The following is a 21,469-nucleotide window of genomic DNA, read 5'->3' on the forward strand; positions in this document are numbered from 1 at the left end:
GTATGTGTAAAGATACGGAGGTGATCAATCAACTGATTAATGAATAAGCATTTATTAAGCTCCTACTCTGTACCAGGTACTGAGCTTAAAAAGATAAAAGTGAAATAGTCCCAGATCTTGAAGAGATTATATTCTAAGATGGGAAATAGCAAGTACAGGTATAAATAGAAACAGAATAAAGTGTGTCCCCAAAGTCTCAATGCAGTTTTAAGCCATCAAAGCTTAAATAAGGTAGTTTTAGGAGGGAGAACTGTGGTAGCTGATTGAAGATCAGGAAAGATTTCTTGTAGGAGGGAATGCTCGAATTGAGTTTTGAAGGAAAAAAGGGATTCTGAGGGAAAGACCATGATGTACTTGTGGGAGAGGGCCAGTCTTGGGAAATCATAGGAAATGAAGTCAAGAAAAGTAGGTTAAGGATCAGACTGTAGAGGGCCTTGAATGTCAGGCTGAAGCATCTGGATATTATCCTGAAGGCCACAAAGAGCCCATTTCCCTAGCCTGCTATTGGCTTAGTCATGGAGAATGTAGTAATGATTAATACAGTGAAAAGAACACTGGACTGGAGAGTCCAGAGCCCTGGGTTTTAGGTGTGGTTTTGCCACTAACTCATGTGTGACTCTGGGTAAGCCAGTTTTCCTTTCTAGGTCTTAATTTCATCCTCCTGTAAAATGACTCCTTCCAACCCTGATTCAATGAACTATACAATCATGAGCTAGGATCTTTTAAGAAAAAATTGAGGGGACAGACCACTGCCTCCCCCAAACCATCCTTTAGTGCCTTCTCAGAGAGGGAATTCTGGGACTGACCCTGGAGCACGTTCCTGAACAATCTCTTTAAATCCAGGCCTCAGCTGGGCCGGTATCTGGCTCCTAGCCTGGAGGAGCTGAACTGCAGAAATATTCGGCTTCACTCCCTGGGAGACTTCCTGGTTCCAGCCACTTAAGCAAATAAATCCATCCTTCTGGGTGAAGCTGACTGAGCAAGCCATGGGGCTGACTGTCCGGTGCCCCCTGCCCTGTTAGAGCAATGCTCTGGAATCTGCAGGCAATTGGGGGGGGGGGGGGGTGCTTTTTCTGCCTCTCTGAAAATCAAGCTGGGGCTGTAGCTGTCTTCTAGGGGTACCTCCTCCCACAAATAAGCAACAACCTAAGAGAAGAGTCAATTATGAAATTAAGGGAATCTTTCCTGAGACGCCATGTTCAGTCACAGGAAACTTGGTTTTTGTTTGGCTAGACAACAGGGGAGAACTGAGTTAGGGGGTAAAGGAGAGACCTCTCTGGACTTCAAGAAGACTGGCAATACCCTGGGTCAGACCTCTGAGGGGACTTTGGAGCAGACCCCAAGTGCTTCCCCATCTACCCTACAAGGGTTTCAAGACTCAAGAACTACTGTTTGCTATTCTCATCCTGGTTAGATTTGCACATAGATGGAAGGCTTTGGGACTCTCTCAGTCAACTGCAGATGGATGGTCAATTGTCTCCTATGCTAAGGCAGGAGCTCAGTGAAGTACCCTGGTGAAAACTCCCCTTTCTTGGCTTGTCTCCTGCCTTCTCCCCTTCTCAGCATAACTGCCACCACCTGGCATGGGGAGAGGGAGGATGGAAGCCGGAGAAGAAATGAAGAAAGCAAGATGGTGGGTAAGGGAGACAGAGATGCAATAGGAATGGCATGAGCCAAGGTGTGGAGGTATGAAATCAGTCAGTTAATAACAAGCATTTAAGCACTTAGTTATGTTCCAGCAATCATGTTAAACTCTGGGTATACAAAGACAAAAGCAAAAGAGGCCTCTATGGGACTCACATAAGGAGACCTGGGTTTGGGCAGCTCATTTCCCATATTGGAAGCCTCGGTTTTCTCCTCTGTAATGCAGAATTTATTAAATGTCTACTATGTGCTAGGTTTTGTGCTAAGTGCTTGATGAATATCATCTCATTTGTTCATCACAACAACCCTGGAGGTAGATGTCATTGCCATCTCCATTTTATAGTTGAGGAAATTGAGGCAGTCAGACGTGAACTGACTGACCCAGGGTTACACTGCTGGCAAGTATCTGAGGAAGAATTTGAACTCAGGCTTTCCTCATTCCAGGCCCCTCGAGCTATCTATCCACTGCTCCACCTCATTGACTGTGAGGTTACAGTACGTGGTTTCCACAAGCTTCCTTCAAGCTTTAACATCAAAGATGTTCTTGATAGTTAGGGTTGAGTGAGAGGGAAAGTTAACCAGAGAAATGAATAGGAAGGAGCGGAAATGCTCTCAAACCCCGGACGGCTTGCCCTGGAATCCAGCTTCTGACATTTACTGTGTGGCTATAAACATGTCACTTAATTTCTCTGAGCTTTAGGTTCCTTATCTGTGAAATGGGAGCAACAATAGCCACCACCCTCACAGTGGTGTTGTGAGGATCAAATCAGATGATCTGTGGCAACGGTGTGCAAAACTTTAAACTCCCCATGATATCAGCTGTTACGATTGCTACTGAACCAGGAAGCCAGAGGAGTCAGTTTGAAGCTAAGTCAAGTCAAGCCAAGTCAATAAGCACTTATTAAGCGCCTTCTGTAGGCCTGTACTCTACTAGCTGGAAATATAAATATAAGCAAAAAGAAAGGCAGCCCCTGCCCTCAAGTAGCTTACAACATGTGATGGAAAGCTGAACATCAGAGAAGGAGCAGGGAAAGAGAGAGGACTCAGGAAGCACAGCCTTTTCCATGAAGCGTTCCCCCATCACCCCTGCCTCCCTTGATCTCTCCTCATCATCTGAACCACCGCTTAGCACTTAATCACAACCTATCTTCAATTGTTTGCTAGATCTTCTATGAGAATAAGCCCTGTCCCCCAAACTGGGCTGTGAGTTTCTTGAGGACATTTATAGTTTCTTTTAGAATCCTAGAATGTCGGAGGAAGTAACCTCAGGGATCACCTAGTCCAAATGAATCACTTTACAGAAGTTCAAACTCAGCCCTGAGGTCAGTGACTAACCCAAGGTCCTGTGACTTGTATCCTTTAGCTAAGGGCTGAGAAGTGATAACAGCTAATATTTACAAAGCACTTTGCAAATATTATCTCCTCACAACCCTGAGAGGTAGACACTATGATTATCCTCATTTCACAGAGGAGGAAGCTAAGGCAGACAAAAGTCAAGTGACTTGCCCAGAGTCACACAGCTAGTAAGTGTCCAGGGGCAGATTTGACCTCCAGGCCTGGTGCTTTATCCATTATGCCACTTAACTGCCTAGTAAGTGATCAATATATACAATAAGAAATTAATTGATCATATATATATATATATATACACATATGTATGTGTGTGCAGTTCACATACATGAATGCCTTTGTATTTAGTGATAACAGTAGCAATACCTTGAATTTCTACTGTAGTTTAGACTTTTCAAAGTGTTTTCTCATCTAATATCACACAATTTCCATGAGGGAGATAGGGCCAGGGATATTACTTCCATTTGACAGAAGAGTAAACACAAACTCAGAACATGCAAGTGACTTTCCCAAGGTCACAAAGCTGAGTGGGTGGGTTGTAGGGGAAAGTTTTGAACTGGCAAGAATGAGGTGGGTTTGTGTGTCCAGTGGATGACTCAGTGTTTGGGCTCTGGGTAGGTAGGGCACGGTTTTGCTGAGAGGGTAGAATTGCATTTGATGGCTTGGGGAATCTCAAAGGACTGAGTTGCCCGTGGAAGCTGGTGCCTGCAGGAAGGGACCCATTCTCTCAGTAGGGAAGGAAGGAGGGAATAAATATTTACGAAGCTCCTACTATGTGCTCATTCACCATTTCTGTATCACTGTGCTCTCCATCACTTTATCACTATGCTCTGCGTTTACTGTACTCTTTTATGTATCATATTGTCTCATTTATCTGAGTAATGAGAATACTAAGTTGAATTAAGTTGGAGGTCTCAAGCTGCCCTGGCTGAACAGACTGGCTCCTGACCTGCTGTAGCATCTTACCCAACGTTAATGGCAAGACATCCCAAAGGCCGATGCATAGCGTTGAGACCTGGGAGCCAGACATGAATCACTGAGCCAAGAGGCAACATCCCTGTGTTACAGAGAGGGATAACGGGGAGGAAGCCAAGGAGGAGAAGAGGGAGGTGAAAGAGGAAGAGGAGGAGAAGGAAGAAACTAGGAGGCAGTTAAGGTGGAGGAAAAAGAAGGAAATGAAGAGAGGGAAGAGAGGGTGGAAAGAACAGCAAGTGAAATATTTTTGTACACGTGGGCTCTTTTTCCTCTTTAATCTCTTTTGGGAAATAAAACTGATGCAGAGTGAAGTTAGCACAATCCAGATGACAATTACATACATGATCACTGTGAAGACAAACTTGAAAGACTTAAGAACTCTGATCAGTCCTCTGGAATCTCAACTGTTCATTGCGTTGGTCAGAATGATGGACTCGATGCGGAATGAGACACACATTTTTGGACATAAGCAACGTAGGAGTTTGTTTTGCTTGATTCTGCGTATTTGTTACAAGGTTGGTTTTTTTTTTTTAATTTCAATGGGAGGAGGTAGGAGGAATTTTTGTTAATGAAAAAATTCAAAAATAAAACTAGGTTCTATTCCACTACTAACTTTCTTTGACTTTGCATAAGTACTTCCCCTTCTCTAGAGTTCAGTTTCCTCATCTATAAAAATGGGGGGTTGGATTGGAATCTCTAAGATTATTTCTAGTTTGGCCATCCCATGATCCTATAGGAGGAATATTTCCAGCGGAGTCTTTGAGAGGAAGAGAAAAGGCTCTACATCTCAATCATTAACAGATCTAAGTGGGGGGGCACTATCTAGATATCTGAGTAGAACTGGGAGTAGAAGACAGAGTTAAAGAAAAGTGAATTAGTTCCATGGAGGCTGGGGACCCCTCCTGCTTGCAAACTAGGAAAGCAAGAGTCAGGACCAAGAGCAAAACAAGTTAGACCTTGAAAAGAGAAAGCAGATTTGGAAACAGTGGGAGAAAAGGACCGGGTCTAAAGTCAGGTGCTTGAGGCTCAGTAGGTCTCAGTTCCAAGCTGAATTCTGCATCTGTCCTGGACAACTGTAATTCCCAACTCTAGTATCTTGTATGCTTTTATCAAGCCTTGAGTCTGGAATGAAGGATTTTTCTTTCTTCTTTTTTTCTTTTGCTAGAAGAAGCACAAGAAATAAAAGGCTATCTTTCTGGGGGGAAGAGGGATTAATAGTAATGACAAAAAGCCTAACTCTACCGTCCAAGGCTTGGAGACTTTGTATTTGGCCAGGACTATGGCCAATCTGGGCTCCATCTGTGAGGATTAGTTTGGGATCTCAGGTCACAATCTCTACATGGTGGGCCAGAAGGGGGCCAGATAGAGGTTCATAGATCTCAGAATGTTGTTGCTTCAGCTGGAAGGGATCAGAGAAATTAGAATGTCCGGGAAATAACATTTGGGAATGGGGTCATCTAATCCATTTCATTTTATTGATGGGGAAACTGATGTCCAGAGATGGAAATTGCCTTGCTCAAGACCACACAGCAAATTATTAGCAGAGCTGTTCCTGGAATATAAGCTACTTGGCTCCCAGTCCTATGTCCCCATCCTCTTCTTTCTGGTGATTCTGGTTATTTAATTTTCCTTTCTACTCCTGCCTTCCTTTACTGGGCTTTATCACCTTAGATGATCCTAGGGTAACTGGGGTTACAAGGAGGAGGAGCCAAAGATAAAAGACATCAAGAAAGTCAATTTTTGGAGAAGTGACTGATCACTTAAGAAATAACTTTGTGATTTATAGAGACTCATGCAATGACATACAAGCCCTGCTCACCTAATATTCTTAGCAGAATTCCAATGCTCTGTTAGGTCAATAACTGTCTTCTGATACTAATGAGCTGTGTCACCTTAGGCGAGTCCCCCTCTCTGGGAAAATGAGGCAATTGAACTCTATAATCTGACTATACAATCCTATGACCTTGTGGACCACCATAACAACTGTAGATAAGCTCTGCCACTTTGTATTCCATGGTCTTTAAGGTTGTAAGACCTCTCTCAACTCGACCATTCTCCATAATTCTATGAAATCTTCCATTTCTGCCCAAATTTAAGCATCACCACCCTCACCTTCCCAGAAAATCAGGAAAATTTTATTAAAGGGAAAATGGAGTCAGTCTCCACCAGGGAAACTGGTGAGATGTGAGAGTAGCTCCATCCTAGGTTCTGTAGGTACAGATAAAAATCAAGACTGTGGTCAGGGAACTTTCAGTATCCTAGGGAAATTAGAAAAAAGAGAGGGGAACTTCCACAAACCAACCCAAAAAGTCAGTGATTGGACTAAGATTCTATCCCATGTTTCATGACTCTTGGCCTATACGTTGTGGTTTTTAGCACAATATTGGATTTGGAGTTAGGAAGATTTGAGTTCCCCTCTTGCCCCAGACACTTAATAACTATGTGATCCTGGGCAAATCCCTAACCTCTTTCAGTTTCAGTTTCCTCATCTGTATAATGGAACTACTACTACTACTACTACTACTACTACTACTACTACTACTACTACTACTACTACTACTACTACTACTACTACTACTATTAGCACATACCCCCCAAGGCTGTTATGAGGATCAAAGGAGTAAAAGCACTTTGAAAACCTTAAAACCTATACAAATATTAGCTATTATTTGCCAAGGCCAGAGTAGTTACTAGGAATTTTTTTTTTTTTTTGCCTAGGACAAGTGACATAAGATACACCCTCCTCACCTGAAGGAAAGAGGGCCTAGTTGGGGTGCTATTCTGAATTGGAGAGACCCTCTTAGGACATTGTCTCAACTGCTAAGGAGACTTTGGGGTGGAATTAGGATGGTGGAAAGCAGAGCAGGATTGGAACTCATTGTGGCTTCTTCTTTTAACTAATTATCCTAACTAGATACCAAGTTCCATTGTTACCATATGATCTCAATCCTAAAAGTTCTGTTAGTGCCATTTAAATTCAGCACCATAAGGCAAAGCTTGAAGTGCCTTGTCCTAGTTACAGCTCATGTTCAGATTCATGGGATCCTTTTGGATGAGATCTCTACCAGCACTTGCATTCAAAGGAATAACAATTGGGGTGGTCTCATATTATTAGAATATAGGAGTTTGGAGATACAGGTCTTAGAGACCATTTTGCAGATGAGGAAACTGAGAGACAAGTGATTTGGTAAAGGTCATACAACAGGTCCGTTGCAGAACCAGGACCAGAATGGAGGCATTTTGACTTTAAGTGCTTGCCTCTCCACTCTTCCACACTGTCTCCTGTAGGAGCACCCAGGCCCAGGCACAGGGAAGAATTAAAATGTGAGTTGAGAGTCGCCTCCAATTAAGACCTCTCGAGGCTAGGTCTCATGTCCCAGAGGGAGCAAGGGTGATCTTCAGGGAGTTGTGATTTCATTCCTGATCTTGAAGGAGACTGGTCACAGAACTGGAACTGGGCCAGTTCTTGGCCTCCAGTTCTGTACAGAAAGCTCTGGTTTCCCAAGGGGATCTCCCAAAATTTTAGTACAATGAGAATGGGGCCATTAAAATGTCATCCCCAAATTTGGCTGTCCTTGCTGAAGCATTCAGGGCTGCAAACAGAGTAGGGGGCTGGGGTTGGGGGGGAGGTGTGTAAGGGCTGAAGGATAAAATGTCCAACAGAATCTGCTGTGAATTATACTAAAAATAAAGTGGCCCCTATGCCATGCCCTGAAGCTTTTCATTTTCCAAATGCAGTGAAGGAAGGATGCTGCTGTGGAGCTGAGGACTGACTGGGAACTTCTGCTAACTCACAGTCTTGGGTAACCCCAAGCCTGAGAGGAGTCACCCCCAAATGGCCTGTCCTTGCCCCCACCTCCCTCATCTTTCCTCTAAAGTCCTGAATAGCAAAGGATCTGACAGACCCAGCGTAGAAACAATAGTGTCCACTGAAGGTGGAGGGGCTTGAGGGGCCTTGGGAAGGTCTTCTGTCATGGTATTGGGGAAAACATTCAGAAGTTAGAAGAACGAGGTTTAAAATCTTGTTCCCATCCTTTCTACCTGTGTGATCCTGGGGTAAGCCCCTCCTTCCTGCCCTGTCCCTCAGTTTCCTCATCTGTAATATGAGGTGGGGGGGGGAGCTGGATAATCTCTAAGGTCCTTTAAAGCTCTAATGTCATTGAGTATTATTAAATATACCTCTTAAGGCATCTCTCTTCTTTCTCTGCAGAGGTAGGAGACTCTGGGTACAGAATACACCTGACAGATTATTTTCATGTATTAGTTGGTCTTTCTGAACTATTTTCCCCCCTTGCTTCCTTGAAGTCTGACTTAAAATCTCACCTTCTGCAAGCACTCTTTCTAAGTCACCCTGAATGTTAGAGCTTTCCCTCTGAGATCACCTTCCATTTATCCTGCATATGCTCATGTGGACATGGGTACTTGTATGTTGTCTCCTCATTGGACTGTGAGCACCTTGAAGTGCATTTCTTTGTATCCCCAGCACTTAGTATAGTGCTGGCACATAGTAGGTACTTAATAAATACTTGTTGACTTCTCTTTTTTACTCTTTGTTATAAGGGATGACTTTCTGAAAGGGGAGATGTAAGGGCTATGTTGAGATATATCAGTGATACAAAATGAAAGCTTTCAATATAATTGTAAAAAATAAATATACTACTCAATGAAGGAAAAAATAATTTAATGATATTTACTAGCTTGTTGCTGATGACTCAAGTTACACCATTGTGTAACTTGTATGCCAGAATCTCTTGCATTAGGACATAAACCCCCTGGGGAATACAGTCTTATGAACTATATACATTTTAGCAGGAATACATTTTTCAGATTTGTTCTAAACTAAGGTTTGGGTAGAGAGAGAAGGACTTGAGGGAGAAGCCTGGGAGAGGCTCCTGAACAGCTGGGGGCAATGTGGTGGAAAGAATTCCAGGCTTGAGGCCAAGAAACCTGGGTTTGACTCTAAGTTCTACCATGCGGTTCCTCCTTGAGAGTTTGAGATTTGGCTGAAGAAGCAAGAAGCTGGTGATGTTTTGGGTAGGGGGTGGTCATCACTGCTGATGGGAAGTGGGCCTAGAGTGCTTGGGAGACATCGGGCCCACAATGTCAGAACTGGAAGGGAGCAAAAAGGTCATCTAGTCCTATGGAGTCAAACTCAAATGGAAACAGATCCTTGCATGCCTCGTATTGACTTAGAAAACCACAAATTAACATTATCTATGTTGTACTGTACTTTTGTTTATTTTAACATTTCCCAATTACATTTTAATCTCGTTGTGTCTGCATTAGGGTACTTTGCAGCAACTTGGGCCATGAGTTTGACGTCTTGGATCTAGTGTAATCTTCCACCCAGGGAAAGAATTCTGTTGTTGCTTAATCATTTCAGTCATGTCCAACTCTTCATGACCCCAGTTGAGGTTTTCTTTGCAAAGATACTGGAGTGGTTTGCTATTTCCTTCTCTAGCTAATTTTTACATATGAGGAAACTGAGGCAAACGGATTTAGTGACTTGCCCAGAATAAGAGTCTGAGGTTGGATTTGAACTTAGGTCTTCCTGACACCAGGCCTGGCATTCTATCCACTGTGCCACCTAGCAACCCCTAGCCTGTATAGTCACCCTCATTAATAGGATCTTAGCAAGCAGAGATTCTGGACTCAGATAACCCTGACTGTAGAGCCTGTGGGGAAAATTCCAAGGAATATGGTACAGAGATATTTCAGAGATAGACTGTTCCAGAGTGGATGTTTCAAAGTCAGTCTCCTGGGACTTGTGTGTCCTATTCTGGAGATCTAGTCTCTGAAGAGGTCCACGAGCTCACTCAGCAGATCTGGGCTGACTTAATCAAGGCTCAGCCTCAGGGCTGTCCCTTCCCTAAGCACCCTGAACCAAGGTGGGACAAGGGGGCCCTTTGATTAACATTGGCAGTCCTCCAGTGCCTGGAATGCTCTGCTCCTATAAACTCAAATTGAACCTTTCATTTCCTTGACCCTGCTCCTACTCTTTCCAGCTGCTGATGCCTTCCCCCCTTACCCCTTCAAAATCCCTTCCATCTCCCCTGGATATATCTCATATGTACCTTGTTGTTTATATGTTGTCTCTCCCATTAGAATATAAGGTCCTTGAAGGCAGGGATTGGCCTTTTTTTTTTTTTTGGTCTTTCTTTGTATCCCCATGGCTTAGCACAATGCCTGGAATATAGTAAGGACTTTAACAATGTTGATTTTTCAGGGCCCTCCCTGGTCCAAATTAGAAAAAGAGAGAATCCTAACTTTTATTCCTGAGCATTTCCTCCTCTTTTAGTAATGTTAGATGGATGTGATGATAAGAGATAGGGCAGAAAGTCTTATGAAGGAGAAGGTACTAGTTAAGAATGGGAGTTAGTTAGAGTCAGGAAAAAAACAATAGTTGTGTCAGCTATAAGCCACTATACTGAGAAACAGAGCTCTCAGGGCCTGTATGGGGTTTCACTGATTGGCTTCTAGTCAGAGAAGCCAATAGTTCCATATAGAGCTGTGTTGAGTGTGCCTCGTAGCTTTCTGGGAGCGACTGATGTATCTTCCTCCCACTGTGTCTGGGAGACAGCACGGTGTCTGGAAGCTGAGATCAGCAGTCCTGGCATGGTACCTATGACTACAACAGTTATCTGGTAATGTATATGAGGCTCATACCAGCTCATTCAGTTGCCTTTTTTGTCTAGTTATTCCATACTTGCTTTGGATTCATGGTTATCTGGTTGGATCTGAGAAAGGATTCATTGATGTTGGTTCATGAGTCATGGATCTGAATAGACAGTTACTTGAACAGTAGCATGGGTCTTGGTAGAATAGAAAAGGGAACTATATCAAAGAGTCTTGGATACCACATTAGAATATGAAGCTAGATGGGCAGAGAGTTGGTCTATCAGTGCGCATATTTTGGACAAAGCAGATGGAGAACAAATCAGGTCTGGAACTCAATAAGATTTAATAAATAGAATTATATATGAGTCGGAGTAGATGGCTGCTCAAGTCCCTTCCAACTCTCAAATTCTGGGATTCTGGAAGGAGAGCAGGCTCAATTGCTTTTGGGAAATTGTGCAGTGCTTGTAATGACCCCAAGCTTTTCCCTAAAACAAAGAGTCATCTTTTTAACATCAACATTCTTCTAAGGCTGCTGCAAGGCTGCAAGTCATAGAGTACTATGGTCTCCAAAGGATTGGAGCTGTGGGTCATCCAAAGGGCAGTGTATGGGATGGGTGTCAGGGACACTACAAAATGTTACCAGGGCTCCATTGCATGGGAGAAGGGGCAGAAAGGACATTATCAGAGAGATTTATGACCAGAAAAAGAGGTAGGCTCATTGAGGCATTTGAGTAGCACAATGGGTAGAGTGCTGATCTGGAGACATGAAGCTCTGAGTTCAAATCTGATTTCAGATACTACCTAGTTGTGTGACCTCAGGAAAGTCACTTAATCTCTTTCTATTTCTGTTTTCTTAAATACAAAAATGGGGATAATAATAGTGCTTACCTCCCAAAGTTGTGAGAATAAAAGGAGATATTAATAAACCTGAACATGTTATATAAATGTTAGCTCTAGAGAGCAAGAAATAAAAAGTGATGAAAAGTCTGCATATTCTCATGGTGGCTGAACAAGAATCCTAACTTCTATTTCTGAGCATTTCCTCCCCTTATGTAGCTCAATGAAACTATGAGCTATGTCCTGTAGGGTTATGCCAGACGGACAAGTCATAGTGGAGAGTTCTGACAAAAGGTAATTGATCCACTAGAGAAGGAAATGACAAACCACTCCAGTATCTTTGCCAAGAAGACCTCTGTGGACAGTATGAAAATGCTAAAAGGGATAATATTGGAAGAGGAGCCCTTCAGGTTGGAAGGTGTCCAACATATAACTGGGGAAAAGTGGAGAGCAACAAATAGCCCCACAAACGTGAACTTGGACAGACTTTGGGAGATAGTAGAAGACAGAAAGTCCTGGCATGCTGTGGTCCATAGGGTCACAAAGAGTCAGACATGACTGAATGACAACACTATACAATACATACAAAGTAGATTCAAGGTAACCTTAGAGCAGAGGGAGCCAGCTGCTTGCAGGGGGAAACTAGACTTTTGTAAGAGGTGGTGCATGAAGTTTTGAGGGAAACCAAGGATTCTATTTAAGAGAAGAGGGAAAAATTTCTAGGCCAGTGCAAAATCACAGAGACACGGAGCATTGGATGTGTAAGAAATAGCAGATAGACCAGTATGGCTGCATTATAGAGGGTGTGGAGGGGAGTAAAATGCTAAAGGAGTGGAAAGGTAGGAGGAGTCAAGTGGTGAAGAGTTCTGAATGTCAGAGAGGGATTTATATTTGATTCTGGATGTAATAGAGAGTCACTGGAGTTTAACGAGAGAGAGAGAGAGAGATTATTTGTGCAGGACTGGGGTGGGAGGGTGGTGTGTGTTGGAGTGGGTAGGGAGAGACATCATAATAGACCAGATCGTGTGGTGATTTGGGATGTGGCATTAAACAACAGAAAATCTATTTTGAAATATCCAAAGGGCAGTTTGTGATTTGGGTCTGGAGTTCAGGAAAGAGACTAGGGCTGTGTGTATAGATCTGGGAATCATCTTCATAGAGATGATAGTTGAACCCAGGAGAGATAATGAGATCACCAAGTGAGATAGTATAGGGGGGAAAATAGACGATGGCCAAGGATAAAGCCTTGAAGGACATTCATGGTGAAGAAAATTCAGAGGATGCTGAGAAGGAATGGTCAGGCAGATACAAGAGAATTAAGGGCAAACAATGTAATGAAACCCTCAAAATTCACTTCAACTACGAAGGACCTATGAAAGAAGATGCTTACTTCCTTTCTGTGCATTCAGAGAAAGAAGTGATAAATAGATGTATAAAATGATTTTATATGTATATACATATTTTGTGTCTAATGGTAGCCATCTCTAGGGTGGGGATGGGGAAAGGGAAGAAAGGGAAAAAGTTACATGATAACTTCATCATATATTTAAAAGGAAAAGCAAGTTATACACAGCAGTCATCTTTTTTTTAATTCTACTGTGTTATGGAAATACTTTTTTCATTTCTTAAGTCAGAATAAAATCAATTTTTAAAAAAACCCAGAGATGAGAAAGTATTTGGGAAGAAAGAGGGAATCAAGAGGGTCAAAGGTGGTCCCCCTATCCATAAGAAAACATCCACGGAAACCTGGAGGTGCTATTTCTTACCACACACAACAAGAGCTGAAGCTGCGTTCACTCCTCTCCTCTTCCAACCAAGATTTCAGGGCATTTGACTAGGCTCTTCAATAGTCTTGAGGTCAAAAGTTAGAGTTGAAACAGACTTTAGAGGCCATCTAGTCAAACCCCCTCATTTGACATATGAGGAAACTGAGACTCAGAGAGGTTAATGGGTTAATGACTTGCCCAGGGTCAAATAGGTGCTATGAAAGTAGTAGAGGCAGGATTTGAACTCAGGTCATGTGACTCAAACTTCAGTTCTTTTTCTACTATACCACACTATTTTCTTTAGGAAAATGCCTAAAACACAACATCATTCTGCAAATTCAATTTAATTCAAAGAAGTTTATTAAATCCTTATGACACTGAAGACACTTTCCCCTCTGACTTATATGTTTCTGTGATGCCACCATCCATCACATATATTCCCATGTTTGTCACTTTGAGCTTAACTTTGATCCTTCTGATACCTGTTGTATCCAAAATGGTCCCACATTCCTACCGATTCTACCACCACAACTATTCTCATTTGCTCCTTATTCTATATTCCCATTACCATATCTCCCCTTCTGCCCCCTCTCATGCAGGTCTTCTTACTGTCCACTAGAACTGTTGGAATACCATTTGAAGAGGTTCCCCCCTCCCACCTTCACTTGGCATACCTTCCAAACCAGACCATGCTACTGCTAGAATCATTGTCCATATTCATACATACACCTGTCCAGGTCCCTCTTGCTTTAAAAAAAAGAATCATCAGTGACTCCCTTTTGTCTTCTGAGTAAAATTCAAGTGTAAACGCCAGTTGTTTGGAATCTTAACAATCTGGTGTTTTACTACCTGACATTAACAATTAATGACTCATGGTATCACCTGACACCTCACTATTCACAGGAGGACAAATGATACTGTTAGAAGGAATCCAGAAAGCATAGCTAAGGATTATGCAGTTGTTAGCAAGGAACTGAAGACCTAAGGTACATAGCAAGCATTTTTCATCACTTCAGCAGATTGAAGGAAAAGGTTTTATTTGTTTATTTTAAAAATATATATAATATATTTATTTTTCAGTTCTCAACATTCACTTTCATAAGAATTTGAATTCAAAAATTTCTCCCCATCTTTCCCCATCCCCACCCCAGGACAGCATGCACCCCATCCACCCCTTCCTCTCATCTGTCCTCCCTTCTATTATTCCCCCTTCTTCCATTCTCCTCCCTTCTGTTTTCCTGAAGGGCAAAATAGATTTCTATACCCCATTGGAAGGCAAAGGTTTTAGAAGATAAAGGCAGATTTAGATCACAAACAGCTGGCTAAGAAGAGATCAGAGCAGACTGGATTTTTGTGTTGAGTTGCGTCTGACTCTTCACAACCTCATTTGGGGTTTTCTTGGCAAAGATATTGGAGGGGTTCGCCATTTCCTTTTCTGGCCTATTTTATAGATGTGGAAACTGAGACAAACTGAGAGCAAAATGACTTGCCCAGCTGGTAAGTGTTTAAGGTCAGATTTGAACTCAGGAAGATGAATCCTTCTGACTCCAGGCCTAGCATTCTATCCACTGCACCACTTAGTTGCCCCTTGGATTTCTATACCACTGAGTAAAATTCTGAAATAATAGATTCTTGTCCTGGAATGAGAAAGATGTAATACACTCAAAATATCTGATGATCTCATCAATGTAGGTATTTCCTCAGTCATCCTGTAAACAAGAACTTATTCAGTACCTACTATATTCTGGGGATAATTAGGTGGGGCAGTGGATAGAGTACTAGTCCTGAAGTCAGGAAGACTCATCTTCCTGAGTTCAAATATAGCCTCAGACATTTACTAGCTGGTTGATCCTGGGAAAGTCACTTAACCCAGTTTGCCTCAGCTTCCTTTATAAAATGGGCTGCAGAAAGAAATGGCAAACCACTTCAGTATCTTTGCCAAATGGGATCATGAAGAGTCATACGTGACTGAAACAACTGAGGCTATGTTCCAGGTACTATGCTAAACATGGATGATACAAAGAAAAGCAGAAAATGTTCCTGTTTTCAAGGGTCTCACAGATCACATCCTGTTTATGTCTGTCCATCCTGGGCAACTTTTATCCACTTCCTTTCATCAGTTCACCTCTACTGTCCATCCCACACATTTTGCACCTTCCTCATTTTCTCATGACGCAGTTAATATGCCAACAGAGCAGATGGATTGTGGTAAACTGAGCTGGGAATAGAAGTGTCCTCTGGAGTCCGTCTCCTACATTTTTCTGATGGCGTTCTCTATATTGATTCTCGTTCATATGCCTCATTTGTAATGTGTCATGGCCTACTCACATCCGTCATTTGCTTATCCATTGTCCTATGGGTCAACCAAAGCTTTAATTGTTTGGATATTGCAATGCCCCTTGAGTTGTAGCCATAAGACAGCACCAAAAGAATAACATTATTCCAAAGGTGGACCTTGTTTCAGGGAGAAGCTTAGAGGTAATTAAAAGAATTCCGCAATTTCCCAGAGGCAATCTGTCCTTGCTTCTACTCATGTTCAATTCTAGGTCCAACTAATTATTCATTTATAGTATGTCCTATCATGTGAAAAATGGCTAAAGTAGGAGGGAATGTTTAACCTGGGATAGAGGACACTTGGTGCTGGTAGTGGTGGTGGGTGCAGGATAGGAGTCTTCAAGTATTTGAAGGGCTATCCTGTGAAACTAGAGCTATCTGAAAGTGAAACAAGCTATTGAATAAGGTAGTGAGCTCCCCATCATTGGAGGTTTTCAAGAAAAGGTCTCTTTGGGGATGTTTATAGGTGTCATTTGGACTAGGTGGCTTCTAAGCACCTTCTAATGCTAAGATGCAGTTGGGATTCTGAGATACTTTTCATGCTTCACCTCTTATTCCTCCCCACCATGAACCACTCAAAGTCATTTTCTATATCCTCACTTTCCCACCCCCTCCTTTTTGTTCAATCAGTTTCTTATGCCTAAAATGTCTTTTTACTTCTTATTTCCTCTCTACCTCCATCTCTGCTTCTTGAAATTTTCTCCTTTCACTCCATCCTTAATCAATCAGAAATGATCTTTCCATCCTAAAGGCCTCTTTGAATCTCTCTTATGATATTCTATGTCAGAATCACTGTACAATCTTGTATATTTGTGTTTGTGTCCTATGCCCCGTGGTTATATTGGAAGGTCCATGGGCCACTTCTCTGATGATTTTTTTTAACTTCTCTGCTGCTAAGCACAGTGTCCTGAATATGTTCAATACTTAATAACTGGTCTTTGAATAGGTAAGTGGAGGCTTTGATGTAGTAGCTATAAAGCCTTCAAGATCACACATATGCAATCTTACCAGAGTCTCACAACAGTTCTGTGAAGCAGGCACTAAAAGGGTTAACCTCATTTTGCAATGAAGAGATTGAGGTGAAGAGAGGACAGGGGACTTATCAATGACCACATAGCCATAAGTAGCAGAGGTGAGATACCGTGCTATCTCTGCAATGAATATGTAGGAAGAATCTAGGTTTCTGGTCCCCACCAGACCCCTGCCCCTCCCAGAGCCTCATTTATAGACAAGTGATTATAACCTTATGTTTCCCTCCATTTTTTTTTTGAGACCCAACTCATGTGTGACTTCCTCTATGAAGTCTTCCCTAATCCTCCTACCTTACTCCAGAGTTTTTCCTGTCTCAAATTCCACAGAGCAGATTCCTTGGCTCTCTTCTCTGCACTTATCTCTCTCCCCCCTTGTATTATTTATTTGTGTATTAAATCTTCCCCTAATTGGATTATAGGAATCATAAGTTTGGAGCTGAAAGAGAACTTGGAGGCAATCTAGTCTAAACATCCTTCCCCCCTGCTTTTATTGGTGAAGAAATTAAGGTTCAGAGAGGTTAAAGGAGTTAGTTGTCCAGGTCCAGAAGTAGGATTGGAACCCAGGTCTTCCTGGCTCAAGAACTTGGCACTCTATTGGCTATAGCAGGGCCTGTATCTCATCTAGCTCTGTATTCCCAACACTGAAAACAGGACCTACTACATAGCAGGTACTTAATAAATGTTTATTGTATTAAACTGAATAACAAAATGACAAAAATCCCATTGCTATAAATCTGTAAAACAGGGTTAATAATCCTAGAATTACTGTATCTCACAGGGTTGTAGTGAAGTGTTGTAAATAAACCTTGGGGACTATATTGAAGAAAATAAACATCTAAATGATCCTATTTGATCAGGATGTAGTAGAAAGTGCCCCAAGCTGGGACATGAGAACTGGTTTCTAGCTTCAGCTCTGCCACCGACTCCCCATGTGACTTTAAACAAGTCACTGCCCTCTGGGTTCGACAAGTCTCATCTGTAAAACAAGGGTTTGGACAAGATACCCTATAAGGTCTCTGATAGCGCTAATGCTATGCTTTATGTCAATAGCAGTAATGCCAACAATAGCTCACGGTTCTACTGCTTTCACGTTTACAAAGCTCTCCTCATCACCCAGGGAAGTTGGTACGATGGGAATCATTAGGCACTTTAAGAATCACAGAAACTCTGAATCCCTGGATCACAGAATCGCAAAGTTAGAAGGAATTCAGATACTGTCTTGTCTACCCTATACCTGAGCAAGAATTCCTGGACACGTGGACCTGGATCCTCTGCTGGAAGACCTCCAATGATTGGATACCCTTCACTTCCTGCCCTCCCCTCCTCCTCCCTTCTCTCTCTCTTCCCCCCCCCCCCCCCCTTCTACTTCTAGACAGCTCTAATGGTTAGAAGGCATTTTCTTATATTAAACCAAAATTTGTGCCTCTGGAGCTTCCACCCTTTGATCTCATAGTTCCTTTCTGGAACTTAGCAGATTAAGCTGAATCTTCTATATGACAGGCCTCCACATACTTTCTGGGAGCTGTCATGTCTCTCCCCTTCCTTCCAAATTCTGATTTTGCAAAGAGCATCTCAGGCTCCAAGAGGGGAAAGGACTTGCCCAAAGTTAGGAAGCAGGAGCATGGGGACCCAAATGGACCCAGGTCTCCTTTCCACTGCACCAAACTGACTCTCCTAAGGACCCTTCCATCACTGACATTTGATGACTACGGATTATTCTTTCCCCTTTGCTCTTGTCTGATTTTTTTATCCATTATTGACTGTAGAAGGAGAATCTAAATTTCCAAGGGCCCTAAAACTTCCCAGTCCAGCTCCAAGTCCTCGAGGGGCCACAGTGCCCCCCCCCCCTCCTCCAAGCAGGCTCCCCCTCCCTGCCCTTCCCCCAACTCACCTTCAGTAGCCACTGGGTGTTGTTCTCCAGAACGCGCTCTAACTGTTGCACCCTCTGGACTGACCAATCATTCCCCCGAAGTGCTTCTGCTGGGGAGTCCCGCTGTAGGGTATTGGCACTGCTGCCAAAGGCCTCTGGCCCTGATGGGCATGGCTCAGGTTCCGGCAGAACAAATGTGTAGCTGCACTGACCGTGCTGGACCCGGTGGGACCGGCGATGGGCACTGCCCTCGGCCCTCCTCCGCTGGGTGCTCACTGTGGCCACAGTGGTTAGGACTAGGAAGAAGGTGCTGGTCTTCATGATTTGGTTCAGGGCCTCCCAGGTTGTGGAGTGTGTGTGTGTGTGTGTGTGTGTGTGTGTGTGTGTGTGTGTGTGTGTGTGTGTGTGTGTATTGATATATGTGTTTGTGTGTATATATGTATGAGTAGGTGTGTATTTATGTATGTAGAGGTATGTATGTGTTAGGGAGGTGGCACAGTTAAAAACCTTTCTTGGGTCTCCTCTGCCCTTGGCCAGGCTGCTGTCTTCTGTCCCTGGTCAGAATGAGGAGACAGACAGACAGACAGACAGACAGACAGCTGAGGAGCCCTGCCCGCTGAAATGTTCAGGGAGGCTGTGGTTGGGAACCACACAGCTAGGCTATTTATATTCGCTCTAAATACCGAAGCTGCTTCCTCTCCCCTCCACACTCCCCCTCTTCCCCCCACCCTCCCTTCACCTCTATTCTTTCCTCATCTTCCCCTTCCTTCCTCCCTCATTCCCTTGCTCTGCAGTCTCTTCCTCTCTTCTCCGCCCCTATAAGTCCTCTTAACTGTCTAGCAGCCTCCCCCAACGCCGCATCCCAGCAAGAAAAAAAATTCACAAACACCAACCCCAAATCTCTCTTTTCTTTCCCCCAACTCCACTCCCAGAGCTCAGAGCTCAAATTTCAACCTCCCTGCCCCTCCCCTCCCTCCTTCCCCCCCAACCTCACTCTCCCCTATTCACACAACCTCTCCCTCTCCTCCACCACCACTCTGGGGCTTTCTTACCCCACCACCAACTTTACCCTGCTCTTGCTTAGCATTAATCTGGCTGGCCACCTATTGGCCCAGAGCTGGAATGACCCCAAGAAAAAATATTTGGGGAGGGGGGAGGAGGGAAGGAGGCTTTTTTTCCCTCCCTATGTAGGGAGAAAACAATTTGGAGAGAAGAGGCTTGAACCCCAGGTCAGATCCCCAGCTCTTTCTCCCCTCCTCTCCTCACACCATGGACACAACCCAGGAAATCAGTGTGTGATCAGGACCAGCTGGACCTGGGAAGGGTTACAGAAAGAGACATTAAGGAGAAGATGATTCCTTGGCTAATCCACGATGGTCACACACAACACAGTCTTTTGTGAAGAGAGTTTGTGCTCCCAGCTGTGGGGATGGGAGACTGAAATGAGGGAGCCAGAGAGGTTCACTAGAAAGGGAAGTGGGGAGGTCACAGAACACTCTGAGTCTGACTTCTGAGAATCGCTGCTCCACTCTGGGCATCAGTTTCTTCATCTCTCATCAAGGCCTCAGTTTCTTTCTCTGTCAAATGAGGGCACTTGTGATCCCTGCCCTGCCTCCTTCACAGGTGTGTTGGATGAGGAACAAATACAGTTATGTCTGCAAAAGACCATCTTGGGGAAAAAAATGTAGAATGCTGTATATTGAGGAATTTGGTGGACAGAAGACTGGACTTGTCATAAGTCCTGGGTTTAGTAGTTGGCTCTTTTGTTTTCTATTTGTGTGATTTTGAGCAAGTCACTTTACACTGCTCTGAGGGTCAATTTTATCATCTATCTGAGAGAGAGGATTGGATTAGGTGATCTCTAAGGCCCTTTATAGGAAGGAAATAAGCATTTATTAAGTACCAGTACTACGCACCAGACATTGTGCTAAGTACTTTACAAAATCTCATTTGATCTTATTAATAATAATAATAGCTCACATTTATATGGAGGCAGTTAGGTAGTTCAGTGGCTAAAGTGCTGGACCTGGAGTCAGGAAGATCTGAGTTGAAATTGGCCTCAGACACTTACAAACTATATGACCCTGGGCAAGTCACTTAACTTCCATTTGCCTTAATCCACTGGATAAGGAAATGGCAAACCACTGTAGTATGTTTACCAAGAAAACTCCATGGACAGTATGGACACGTTATGATCCATGGAGTCCCAAAGGATCAGACATAACCGAATGGCTCAACAGCAACAGCATGTGTATAGCACTTAACTATGTTCTGTGCGAAGTGCTTTATAATTATCATCTTATTTGGCCCTCAAAATCTCTGGGAAATAGGGGCTATTATTAATTCTGTTTTACAGATGAGGAAACTGAGGTAGATGAAGGCCAAGTGACCTGCCTAGGGTCACAAAGGTCGTTAAGTGTCTGAGGACAGATCTGAATGCAGGTCTTCCTTATTCCAGGTCCAGTAGTCTTATCCACTACTCTACTTTCTACTTTCTCTTTGAAATTCTATCATTCTTTGATTCTGTGAAGGGTGACCAACCAACCAACCAATCAATAAACATTTATTAATTTATTCCTGCATGGCAAAGTCTTGAGGATACAAAGTGAGACAGTCCTTGACCCCATGGAACTTGGGTTTTAATTGGAGGAAGGCTACCTGTTCAGAGATGAGTAAATACAAGAGGTATACAAAATAAACACAGTTAAGGGGGACTGAAGGGTGGAGGGAGCTAAAGCCTTGGAGAACGAAGAAAGGTCTCATGAAGGAGTTGATCCTTGAAGAGGGGCAGAGGGGAGCAAGGAGAACCTGCTGGGCATGGAGGGAAGGGGGGGGGGGGCAGTTCAAAGGTTAGACCAGATGGCCTCTGAGGTCTCTTTAAACCAGGCTATTTTGTAATCATTTCACTCCAAGCTGAAGGCATGAAGGTGGGAGATGGGGGTTTGTATATGAGTTGTTGCAGGTCAGCCACTGGGGCTGGAGCTCAGAATGAGAGAAAGTAATGTGCAATCATCCTGGAAAAAGAGACTGGGGTCAGACTGTGA

General features: G+C 43.3%; 1 protein-coding gene across 1 annotated transcript in view; it reads right to left on the reverse strand.

The window, feature by feature from the left end:
* ANGPT4 (angiopoietin 4) overlaps positions 1–19,120 on the reverse strand; it is a 63,966-nt gene extending 44,846 nt beyond the window's left edge. The window contains exon 1 of the mRNA XM_072631692.1: positions 18,447–19,120. Within this exon, the coding sequence (XP_072487793.1) occupies positions 18,447–18,746 (300 nt within the window). The 5' untranslated portion in view covers positions 18,747–19,120. The remainder of the gene's footprint in view (positions 1–18,446) is intronic.
* Positions 19,121–21,469: the final 2,349 nt, after the last annotated feature.

Source organism: Notamacropus eugenii, chromosome 1 (assembly GCF_028372415.1).
Source record: "Notamacropus eugenii isolate mMacEug1 chromosome 1, mMacEug1.pri_v2, whole genome shotgun sequence".
Taxonomy (NCBI): Eukaryota; Metazoa; Chordata; class Mammalia; order Diprotodontia; family Macropodidae; genus Notamacropus; species Notamacropus eugenii.